Source organism: Lontra canadensis, unplaced genomic scaffold, assembly GCF_010015895.1.
Source record: "Lontra canadensis isolate GAN:19392208 unplaced genomic scaffold, GSC_riverotter_1.0 scaffold132, whole genome shotgun sequence".
Taxonomy (NCBI): domain Eukaryota; kingdom Metazoa; phylum Chordata; class Mammalia; order Carnivora; family Mustelidae; genus Lontra; species Lontra canadensis.
This window is the reverse complement of record NW_022631126.1, coordinates 4,361,464-4,373,460: the sequence shown is the minus strand read 5'-3', so window position 1 is coordinate 4,373,460 and position 11,997 is coordinate 4,361,464. Positions and strand designations below refer to the sequence as shown.

At 51.0% G+C, this 11,997-nt stretch overlaps 1 protein-coding gene across 1 annotated transcript; it reads left to right on the top strand.

Moving 5' to 3' along the window:
* Positions 1-2,400: 2,400 nt before the first annotated feature.
* Positions 2,401-8,407, top strand: AQP8 (aquaporin 8). Its single transcript, XM_032842668.1, has 5 exons — positions 2,401-2,651; positions 3,554-3,680; positions 5,318-5,532; positions 6,973-7,107; positions 8,328-8,407. Exons 1-5 carry the CDS (start codon positions 2,410-2,412, stop codon positions 8,374-8,376), a joined length of 768 nt encoding a protein of 255 aa, XP_032698559.1. The 5' UTR covers positions 2,401-2,409; the 3' UTR covers positions 8,377-8,407.
* The last annotated feature ends 3,590 nt before the right edge of the window (positions 8,408-11,997 follow it).

Sequence of the window (11,997 nt, the reverse complement as noted above, 5' to 3'; positions counted from 1 at the left end):
GGACTGGGAAAAAGCGTGAAGAAGATGGGGAAAGTCGAAGGTGGCACTGTTGTGTCCTGTTGCCATTTGCAGGTACACAGGAGGAAGGGGCTAAGAGACGTCTCGGACGGTGTGCTGTGGGTACAGAGGAGGGATGGTGATCAACCTAAACTATCCAAGATGTGCTATTCAAAAGAGGGCTCCATTCTGGAGCCTCCAGCTGAAAAGAGCTTTCAGCAAACTGTCATGCCCTTGATGAGTCTTCTTTGTCCCGAAACATACTTTTATCTATACAGCCTTGGGCAATTTCTTCAGCTTCTCCGTGCCTTGATTTTATCATCTGAAGATAGGGATGAGAAATCACAGGGTTGTTGTGAATAGATGCGGGGGGCTTAGCACAGTGTGCAGTCAATAGACGGTAGACATTTTCATTAAATTCTTTTATCGCTGACCTGTTTCTCCATGCATCTCTATCTGTACAGAAAAGCACTGAGATAATAGTCATGAGCACTGAAAGAATCTTTGCCTGTCTTAGTCATAGCTACTTTTCCAGTTAACTCTTAGAACTAGTTCACGGTAGGAATTTAAATATTTACTGAGTGATGAATAATGAAATCCATCTCTCTCCTTTTCTTCCGCTGTCCCTCTCCCCCCTTTCTTCCTTCTCTCTCTCCTTGCTTCCTTCCCTCTTTCTTTTCATCTATCATCCATCTATCCATCCACCCATCCATACGTGCACCCATTCATCTTAGAAAGGCAGTAGACTGCAGTGGCTTTACCCTCAAGGTTTTTTCCACCCCCAATTGTGGTAAAATACATGCAACATAAAATTTACCATTTCAATCACTTTTAAGTATATAGTTCAGTGGCATTAACTATATTCATATTGTGCAATCATCCATCTCTAGAAATTTTTCATCTTCCCAAATTGCAACTCTGTACCCATTAAACAGCTCCCCAATTCCTAACCCCTGGCAACCACCACCTACTTTCTATCTCTATGAATCTTACTGCTCCAGGGACCTCATATGAGTGGAATCATGCAGTATTTGTCTTTTGTGACTTAACCCACCAGTTTTGCAATCACAAAACCAATGTGACCTTGGGAAACTAACTTTACTGAATTTCCACTTCCCTGTGTATAACAAGCTATAAGAATAGTACCCACCTCACAGGGTTGCTGTGAGGTTTAAATGAGATACTACATAGGTAGAAAGCATGTAGAAATTGCTCAATAGATAGAAATATATAAACATAAATCTATATATTTTTAAGATTTTATTTATTTATTTGCAGACAGAGATCACAAGTAGGCAGAGAGGCAGGCAGAGAGAGAAAGAGAGGGAGAGAGAAGCAGGCTCCCTGCTGAGCAGAGAGCCCAATGCAGGGCTCAATCCCAGGACCCTGGGATCATGACCTGAACTGAAGGCAGAGGCTTTAATCCACTGAGCCACCCAGGCTCCCCCATAAATCTATATTCTTAATTAGTAGATGCTGTTATTGTGTTGCTCATGTGTCTGGCACTGTCGTAAGCTCTTTTTTATGTTAACTCATTCAAACCACACAACAATCCCCTGCTTTTCATACTGCTACACCAACCACAGCAGAAAGGTTTCACGACCACCTGACGGCAGAATTGGGACTGCAATCCAGGCACCTGTTTCCAAAGCCCGCAGGCTATCCCGTGGCACACGGTGTCACCTCAGTTGCCTCTGACCGTCAGGGGAGGTCATCTGTCCACACGCTCAGTCCTGGATCAAGTTTTGAGGATGAGTGAGTGTAGGGGTTGAGATATGAGGAGGTGTCTGAGGGAATCCATGGAAAAAATCACTGAGGACGATTTCGCCAGTGTTCCCCATGCACAACCCCAACCCACTGGGGTCCTCCTCCTGCCCACATGCGGGAGGACCCTGATGGTGACCACAGGGGGCTGGGGGCACTGGGCCCTCCATCACCTGCTGGGGATGGCCTAGAGTGCTCTCCAGGTAATGTGCCTTTTCCCCTCATTGGCAGAAACCTCAGCAATCCTTGACCATCCCTGGCCCTGCCCAGTTAAGATTAAAAAAAAAAAAAATCCTCTTCTGGGCCCCAGGGCCACCTCCCACAGTGCTTTATTGCTTTCTTGGCACCCTCAGGGAGACTCTGCAGCCCTTTAAAAGAGACAGAGTCTGAAGCAAGATTGGCAGCCCGGTCCCGGAGATAAGAGTGTCCAGAAGAGCAGGTGCCGGTTTCCCAGGCAGCTCGGGTACGAGCAGATTCCAGGCCACTTTGGCCCTGATGTCTGCAGAGGTGAGCCACTGCTGGCTGGTGCCCCTGCCGCCTGGCCGTGCAAGAGGGAGCTGAGACTCGAATTCAAGGCTGGGGGCTTCTTTTTGGGCTCTCCTCCCACCTGTGCCCACTCCCTTTTTCCTACCACAGGCAGCTGTGTCTATGTGTGACTGTGAATTTGGCAGTGGCAAGGCGAAGAAGCTAGGCATGGAAGGCAGGTGTCGTGGGTCCTGGTACGAGCGGTTCCTGCAGCCCTGTCTGGTGGAACTGCTGGGCTCTGCCCTCTTCATCTTCATCGGCTGCCTGTCGGTCATCGAGAACGGGACCGACACAGGGCTGTTGCAGCCGGCCCTGGCGCACGGGCTGGCCCTGTGCCTCCTCATCGCCACACTGGGGAATATCAGGTAAGACCAGCTCCAAGCCATCAGTCTGGGCTAACCTGGGCAGCCCGGGGGTGGGGAGCAAGGCTGTCGGCAGGCACCCCGGGCATGTACCCAGGGTTCTAAGAGCACTGTAGATAGGAGTATGCAGTGGGGAGTCAGACTGCCCGAGTTCAAATCCTGTTTCTGCAGCCTATGAACTCTGTGCCTTTGGGTAAGTCCCCCTCCAAACCCAAGTTAGGGAAGAAGAGAGGATTTTTTTTTACATTATTTTTTCTCAAGCCCACATGTAGTCAATGCGGCCAAGGGCCAGTCACAGAACTCAGTGAATTCTCACAACAACCCCTTGGGGGTAGTTTCTATTACTATTCCCATTTTACTGGTGTAACTACGAAAGGCAATGTGACTTGCCCAAGGTTCTGTGGCCAGTACGTGGAAGAGGTGGGAGGCAAGGCCCAGCGGGGCGGTATGGGAATTACATGACAGAAAGAACTTAGCCCACACCAAGTGCTTGGTCACTGTGTGGTCGACATTGGGAAAGGGTTTTACTCCGTCCTGGGGACAATCAGAGTTTAGCCACTTGGGAGTTTTTTTTAAGGGGAGGCCAGGATACCTCTTTGGGTCCACTAATTTGGAGTAGAGGGATGGTCAACCACCATGCTCTTCCTCTGGGCACCATGGGGCCTGGCTGTAGGGCAGGAAGGGGGCTGCCCTCTCCTCCCTGGCCCTCACCCACATCCCTTGCCCCACCACCTGGAACCTCAGGGAAAATGGGTGGGATCTGGTGCCTGTTTTCCACTCAGGCCAGGTCCTGGACTCACTCCCTCATTGCAAGGCCAGCCTGGGGTGCCAGCTGGGACACATTCTCTTGGGGAAGCCAGCCCGACCTTGGTCTCAAGGCTCCCTTCTGCTTTTGCGGGTGACAGTGGTGGACACTTCAATCCTGCGGTGTCCCTGGCAGCCACGCTGATCGGAGGCCTCAACCTGGTGATGCTCCTTCCCTATTGGATCTCCCAGCTATGTGGGGGGCTGATCGGGGCTGCCTTGGCCAAGGTGGGTGATTTGCATGGGGGCTGGGCTGGTGGAGTGTGGGGAGGGGGTAGGGAGTGGGAGGTGCCCAGCTCTTTTCCCATGGGATTTTCCTCCAGTGGGATTGGGTGGGTCCTTTTCTCCCAGGAAGGGGGACTTTGGTTCTTTCCAAATACACCCTGTTCTACTCATCTCTGGACATAGCCCTTCCCTGGACAGACCAGGAAGAAGAATTTGGGGCATGAAGTTTCTCTTCCTGAGACCATTTCTGGCTTTGGATAATGTTTCTAGTGTATTTTCTTTCATTCATTCATTCATTCATTCATTCTTCGGTTCATTCATTCTACAAACTGAGGGTTACTCTCCTTCAGAAACTCCTGGACTAACTTCTCTGGCTGTTCTCCAGGTTGCCTACCTTTAAACAGAGTTCCTCTACCTGTGATGGGAGATGGCATTCAGTTTATGTCTGGAACCTTCTCTCCCACTAGGACAGCTGGCTTCTCCTCCCTGCCACAGAAGTTTTACAGCTCCAAACATAACTCCATGGATGGACTCCTTTCCTCTGTCCTTCGCTTCTTTCCTCCCTCCTTCCTTTTTCTTTCTTTCTTCCCTGTTGCTGCTAAGTCTCCATCCAACCAGGGCCCATTCAAAATGTAGCCCTTGTGGGCATGTATTTTAGGGGACGTGGGATGGGGGGAGAAGGGGTTCCTGTCAGCCTGGCTGGGGTTTGGTCTGTAGCTCTAAGCACTGGCCCCTTGCAAGCTTTGGTCTCTAGTCCCAGTTTGCTATCTCCCTGCCCTGGTCTCTCCATGTCTCCCTCTGAGACACCCCCCACCCCCAGCTCCATGTGCAGAATGGGGCCTGGACCTTCCCGCTCTGATCCTCCAGGAAGACCCATCTCCCAGGCCTCCCTCAGGCTGGGCCACTTGCAAACGTGCCCCACACAATAGTGAGCAGTGCAGGGCAGTGAGCACACCCTTCCTGTGAATCGGTTTGCACATCTTGTCTTGGTAAATCTCCTGGTGATATCCCAGGAAGCTGCAGTCAGTTCTTAGAGGGCACCCACTGCCTGCTGCTGACGCTGGGAGCTCTGATTACCAGTGCCCCCACTTGATGGGGGAGAAAACGCAGGCACTGGGTGGTGTGTCGTTGGCCCAAGTTCAGCCACACTGGTGAGAAGTGGAGTCCAGATTTAGGTCCAGGGTCCAAAAGCTTGCTTTGCCATCTTCCCTCTCCAAGGGCCAGGATGACCCCTGAGGCTCATTTCCTGTGAAGCTCATGGGGCCTCTGGCATCAGGGCTCCTTCATCCCTTCCAAGGGGTCTGATGGGGGCACCAGCAGTGGGTTCATCTGGCTGGAGATGTTTGCAAAGTTTGCTGAGTAAGTAATTTTTGTATTCTTTTTCTCAAGGAGAGTCATCTAGTTACTTAAGCTTCGGGCCCATATGCCTGCAGCTACTGCTGGGTGATCCCATTTTACAGATGAGCAAAAGGAAGCTCAGAGAAGTCCAGTGACCCTCACTGAGCCACACAATAAAAACTGGAGCGGATTGGACAGACCCCGTCACTGCTCTGAGGGTTGGGGGCATGCGCTTCGAGCCCCCTCTCCTCAGCTCCCAGCCTGCTCCCTGCCCACACTGAGTGAGTTCCTGCTCTCCATAGGCGGTGAGTCCTGAAGAAAGGTTCTGGAACGCATCTGGGGCGGCCTTTGTGACAGTCCAGGAGTCGGGGCAGGTGGTGGGGGCAGTGGTGGCAGAGCTCATCCTGACGACACTGCTGGCCCTGGCCGTATGCATGGGCGCCATCAACGAGAGGACACAGGGCCCTCTGGCTCCATTCTCCATCGGCTTTGCTGTCACGGTGGACATCCTGGCAGGGTGAGTTATGCGCCAACCTTTGGCCCTGGAGGAGGTCAGGTCTGCAGCGCTTACCTGAGGGTCACAGACTGGGTTGCTAGCAGGGGCCACGGAGGTGATGCAGACAAGAAGTGGGCAGGCATTTGCGGACAACAGGGAGTGGTGAGGCCTGGGATATTGAAGGAGGCACCACTGTTCACCTCTAGTAGTTGCTGTGAGGGAATGTGGGTCTCCGGTGACCCTTCCAACATCATTCCAGGGAAGTCGGAAGCCTGCCTTCTTGTGTGAGCTTTTCCATTTTTCTGTAGCATCAATAAAACGTTTCTGTGGGCTTGTTTGTTCAGTCAATGGGCAGCCAGGCTTTTGCCTCAGCCTCACACAGAGCTTCCACACCCTTCAACTCATTTAAGCATAGCCCCTCAGGGGGACCCTGGAAGGGGCTGAGGAAACAAGCTTGGGTCAGGGATTATTTCTCCCATTTTATATATGAGGAACTCAGAGAGGACACGTGGACAGTGGCAAATTAAGGGACATATGTGGGACAAGAGCCCAAATCTCCAGGCAAAGGGGACAAGGGAGCCCCTTCCTAATGCCCACCTCCTTCCTTCCTCTTGGACGCAGAACAGTCTAGCCTTTCCTGGCTCTGCCGCACACCCTTCTGCCATCCTTTGCTTGGGAGGCGGAGTCTGGGGAACGGGGTGGGTTTGGGGGTTGGGGGAGAAGGGCGCAAGGTATGTGTGAAGCTACAGCGGTGCTTTGCTGCCTCCTAGTGGCCATTGGTTCATTTTAAGCCAACTGACTCGCCCTTTCGACTTCAGCGGCTGGGCGCGGATTGAATGGGGCAAGGATGCAGACACCAGAACTGGAGAGGAGTTCCTGGAGAACAGACAGCCCTGCTCCTCGTAGGAGACTCTGGGCCCCAAGCTTGTAGCATAACAAGGGTCTCAACTGGGTTAGCCAGATGAAACACTTGTACACGAATTACACGAGAGTCACAGGTCGTAAAGGCATGACCTCATTCACTCCTGGTGACAGCCTATGAGGTGGGTCCTTTTACCTCAACGGAAACACAGAGGGGTTCAGTAAAGGCCACACAGCTAGAAATAGCTGGGCTGGGTTTTGAATCCTGGTCAGCTTGACTCCAAAGTTCACATGGCTGACGGCTGCTTTTTCAACATTGCAAGGACCTAGATCCATCTTCTCTGCCTGTCATCTCTGGACACCCTCTGCTGGCCATAGTTCTAGAAGGGTGTGTGAGGAGTGACAGACAAGCTTTTCACTTCCTGGTGCTAATAGTCTCTTCACCTGTGCCTTTTTTGGGATCCCTCTAGAGCCCCACAATATGCTGGCTTCAAGAGGGTTCCTGGGTGCTCTGTGACATAGGCCTATTTGTGGTAATGAACTTGATGTAAGTTGGGGTCTGGCTGGGATCCTGGTGACCGAGTGGCTTGGTGTTTGCAGGGGAGCCGTATCTGGAGCCTGCATGAATCCTGCCCGTGCCTTTGGACCTGCCGTGGTGGCCAGTCACTGGGACTTCCACTGGATCTACTGGCTGGGCCCGCTCCTGGCCAGTCTGTTCGTAGGAGTGCTCATCAGGTAGGAGTGTGACCCTGGGTCACCAGCCCCTCTGATGGGCTCCTGGTGGTGATTCCCAGAGTGTCCAGGGCTAGAATCTCACTTGGGGTTAAAGAAGGGAAGAGGGAGGCTTCTTCAGAAGCAAAGATTTTGGCTCTGGGACTTTTGGTTGTAAGAGACAGAAATCCCTCTCCACACAGTTTATGTCACAAGTGGAAATTGACTGGCTCACAGAACTGAAAAGTTCACAGGTAGCTCTGGCTTTAGGTGGGTGCTCAAGCCATGTCTTTAGGCCTTGTTCTTTCCCATGGGCTCTCCTCTCCTCTGAGCAGGGCTCATGTTCTGAGAGGCTCTCTAGGAGAAGCTGAGATGCTCGCCAGGAACTCTAGGCTTATATCCCAGCAACTTAATGACTAGAACTTCGTTCTAGTTCCACTAGAACGAAGCCTCTAGCAAAAGTCCAGGGTCTGGTGTTCACTGGTTTGGACTGGCCCAGCTTGGGTCATGTCCACCTCTGAATCCATCACTGGAGCCATGATGGGGAGGGTCAGGCACGCTTATTGGCTGTGTCTGGAGTCAGGACGAGATGAGCCTTCCCTGCACAAGCCTATGCACCAAGAGAGGGGGAGGAGTGGTTCCTCACAGGGCTGTCGTACAACTCCAGGGAGCCCCATCCACAGAGAAAACCATGTACATGGTGCCTCCAAGAGCATGCCTGCTAGTAGGTGCCATTCACATGACCTACAGTATAAATAAACAGTGCTCCATAGCGTCATGTGGTGCGTGATGAGTTTGGTATTAGCAGAAGGATCATATCTGCTTGACTGCTTCTCCCCGAACTCTCCTTTTGTGACCCTCCAAAGTCTGTAGGGTCCTGTTGTTTCTGCTCCAGGTCATGTGGGGACTAGGGTCTGGATCTGATACAAGCTGGACCTTCCTCCCACAGTCTGAGAGAGCACAGTTGCTGGGCTGGTGTAGGGTGTCTGCCATCACTGCCATCTGCAGTCCTGGCTAAGCCTGATAATTGTCTGTCTATTGCTTTTGGAGTGGCAGAGATGAGAATCTTCAGGGAAAGAGCTGGAACACAAGAAGGAGTTTCTCCCTTTCCCCAAGGGGAATTGACGATTGAGGCTGGAAAGGAAAGCATCTCTCTGGAGAATTCTGGGCCTGGAGACCTTTGGCGAAGGGCTGGGTCTCTGCCTTCAGAGGACTGGAGACCTCACTGGGCCATTTTTCTGTAGGCTCTTCATTGGAGATGGGAAGACCCGCCTAATACTAAAGGGACGGTGACTCAAAGCTGATGATGTTCCTGCAGCCCAGACGGGCCACCTCCTGCATTTCCTGCTGGGACAGAAGCCCAGAGGAGCTGCCCACCTCCTTCCCCCTACGTGTGCCTGGCGTCTCAGATGCCAAGTTCTGAGGATGCTCTAGGTTCTCTGAATACCTTCGTGCTCATCAGAGACCCCAGCCTGGGGAGCGCGTTGCCAGCCCTGCCCAGCACCGCAAATCAGAGGGGTTTGAGGGGTTTTTCTTGATCGGGAGACTCCTAGGAGAAGAAGAGCAGTTGGAAGACGTGGCTGTTTACGTTATGAGTTCCTTTCTCCCTCCCGCTTTCTTTCTCCTTTTCCTGGTCCCCGACTCCTCTGTTATAGAAGGGCCTGCTGTGCTCTGCTTCCTTGCTCCCTGAGCTGCCAGTCTAGCTTTGCAATAAATAGTCCAGTATTTCCTTTGGTGTGGACTTGCTTTTTCATTTCAGAAATGAGCACTGCTGGAGAGAAAGCAGAAGTCCGGGTTGGGCCTTAGCCATCTAGAGTCTAGTTATTAGGGGTCTGGCTTAGAGTCCACTGCCAAGGTAGGTACTTAGGATGCAGGCCACCCCAGAGCCCGTCTCTTACTCAGCCAGATCCCTCTCGGAGCTCTGCCAGGAACTGAGTCAGTCTCTGATAACAGACTGTAGGGTCCTGCTGAAATGCCCAACACAGAGTCCAGGGTCTGGGTTAGTGCCCAGTACTACCTAGGACATGGACCAGTCCACTCAGGGCACTCTGCTGGGGGTGAGGTGGGGATGGGGGCAGGCCAGAGCGGCAAGTTTCTCCTGAAGAAATCAATAATGTAGCATAACATAGGTCTGGAGACACAGTGGTCTTTGGATGAGATATGAATATTATGAATAATAACAGGAAATAAAGAAGAAAACGCTCACTGGAGAAAATCACCAGCATGCTTTGAGGCTGCCTGGTGAGAAAGCAGACATGCTACATGCCCAAACAACCAGAGAAGTTTTTGGAGGAAAAGAAATAACAAACAATAGTAACAGCAGTAAACCTAAAAAAGAAAAGAAAGAAGAAAAAGACAAAGGGAGGAAATAATATGAAAACAAAAACCAGAAAAACAAATTAGAACACTTATAAAGAGTGAAAAATATTAAAAGTTACTGTTTCATTTGGCTAAATAAGTAATGAAATAAGGCTTTGGTAAATCTAGTGAGTAACAAAATGGTTATATACACACACACGCGTGCACACACATATATACACCTGTATGCACAAATACAGACACACGGGTGCACACATATGTACAGCTAACATAGATTATTTGTTATGTACTTGGCACTATGCAGACTGCTTTATGTGCATTATCTCATTTACCCCCACAACGACCCTCTGAGACAGCACAGTGGGTTGAATAGTGTCCCCCCAGCATCCACGTTCACCGGGAACCTCGGAATGTGACTATAGGTGGAAATGAGGTCTTGGCAATGTAATTAAGGTAAGAAGCAATCAAGGTAAGATCATGCTGGGTTAGGGCGGGCCCAAAATCCAATGGGAGTCCTTAGAAGAGACAGAGAAGGACACAGAGAGACACTGAGAAGACATGTGGAAGAAGAATGGCACAGAGACTGGAGTCATGGTGTCACATGCCAGGATCAGGAGTCCCCAAGAGCTAGGGGCAAGGAAGGGTTTCCCCTACAGCCTTGGAAGGAGCTTGGTCATGCTGATGCCCTGATTTCTGACTTGTGGCCTCAGAACCGTGGGAGATTAAATTTCGGTTGTTTGAAGTCACCCAGTTTGGGGTAATTTGTGCAGCGGCCCCAGGAAAGTAACACAGACAGGTACTTTGACCCTTCTCACCTTCCAGAGGAACAGATGGAGGACCAAGAGGCGATGTTTCACATTCCCCAGCTGCATTCTTTTTAGTTCTTAAACACAAAAACATTCATTCTCCTCCCTTAAAGTCTAACTGATGTAACTGGTTTATAGGAATTGAAAATCTGTAGCCCTTAAACATTTGTTTTTCCCTTAGAGATTTTAACGTCTCTCATCCAATTCCCAGATGTGAGTCAGTTCACAGACCTAAATGTCTAGGAGTGAACGGAGGCCAGGTCATCTGGGACGACACTGACAGAACACCGCACCTGAGTGTCTGGGCCATGATCTTCACTTCCTCCCAAAAAGCTGTGGCGATTTACTCATGGAAAGCCTAGAACACTTCCAGTGACTCTTCAACATGGACTCTGAGCAGTTGTGATTCTTGAGGATGCTGCGTTCTGTTGTGGCTGGGTGCGTGGAGCAGAGGCTTGGAAAGCCCAGGCGAGAGAGACACATGCGATCTTCCCCAGCTTCAGGTGAATGGCTCTCCAAACCCACCTGGTGGTTCTTCTTATGGTGCCTGCCAGTTTGGCTGGAAATACACCCTCAGCAAGTGGTCGACGCTCCGCTTGCCTCTCTGGCCTGTGGAGTTGACATTGTTAGGGGAACAAGGAAATGGAAGCCACTGGGACTCTTTGAACAAAAACAGTAAACCCAAAGCCATGCTTTCTTTGGGAAAATTTTGAGACTGGTTTAAAAGCACCAGGAAAGGCTGTGGGTGGGGGCCACCCCCAGAACCCATGAGCTTCGTGCATCCAGGGTGAACTCCACACTAGAATCAGAGCTGCTGCTGGGGGCAGTGGCGGAGGCATCCCTCCGAGGGCTGCTGCACGCGGACAGCTGGGGACTCACAAAGGATCCTGGGAGATGTGGGGAGAGCAGGGAGCTGGGATCACACGGAGACTCTCTTTACAAAGCTACTGGGATCTGCTTTTGTGACCTCTTGGATAAGTTCTCTTTTCCTTTAATGGAAAGCCTCCTTCAAATTATGACAAAAACCACGGGAGTCATTTATTTTTGATGTTTATTTCACAGACAAGTTTTCAAGTGGACATCTAAGTGAACGTGAGTACGAGACAATGAAAAGACATACATTTATACGTGGAATGCACTCAGAGGCGAAAGCTAACAGCTGCACAAGCTGCTCACACACGCCCTGCATTTGGGGCTTCCCCAGCTCCTTCCTAGCGGAGTCTCGTCCGTCACTGGGCACCGGATCTCGCATATGGGTTTTCTTCCCTCCAGCTGCTTGCCATCGGCTACCAAGGAGCTCCAGGGGCTGCCTGCGGGTGAACAGGAGTGATGTGTCCTTTCTCCTCACTGTGCAAGCTCCTGGGCTGCTCACGGCCTCCCTCTTCCTAAAGTATGAAGTGGGTTCAGTATGGCCTGGATGCCGCCTGCCACAGCGGACCAGGCTGGCTACCTGGTCTTACAACCTGCAGCCTCACTAAACATTAGAGCCAGAGCAGTCTTGGCAATCAAGTTCAGCATCTCTCCAGATAAGGAACACCAGCCCAGAGAGGCTGAGGTTTGTCAAACAATGCTCAGTAAGCGAGAGCGACGAGACTGAAATGCATCCTTTTCAGCTTCTGGTCTAATGCTCACTCCCCTGGGGCAGGCTGCCCAGAGAGGTTTAAACATATGTGTGAAGTTTCCTTTTTTAAAGATTTATGGACAAGTAAGGTTGTATGTATAATAAAATCACTGGTAGGAACTGGAGGTATTTGTGGGGGTAACAAAGCAAGTGCAGGCAAGGAATACA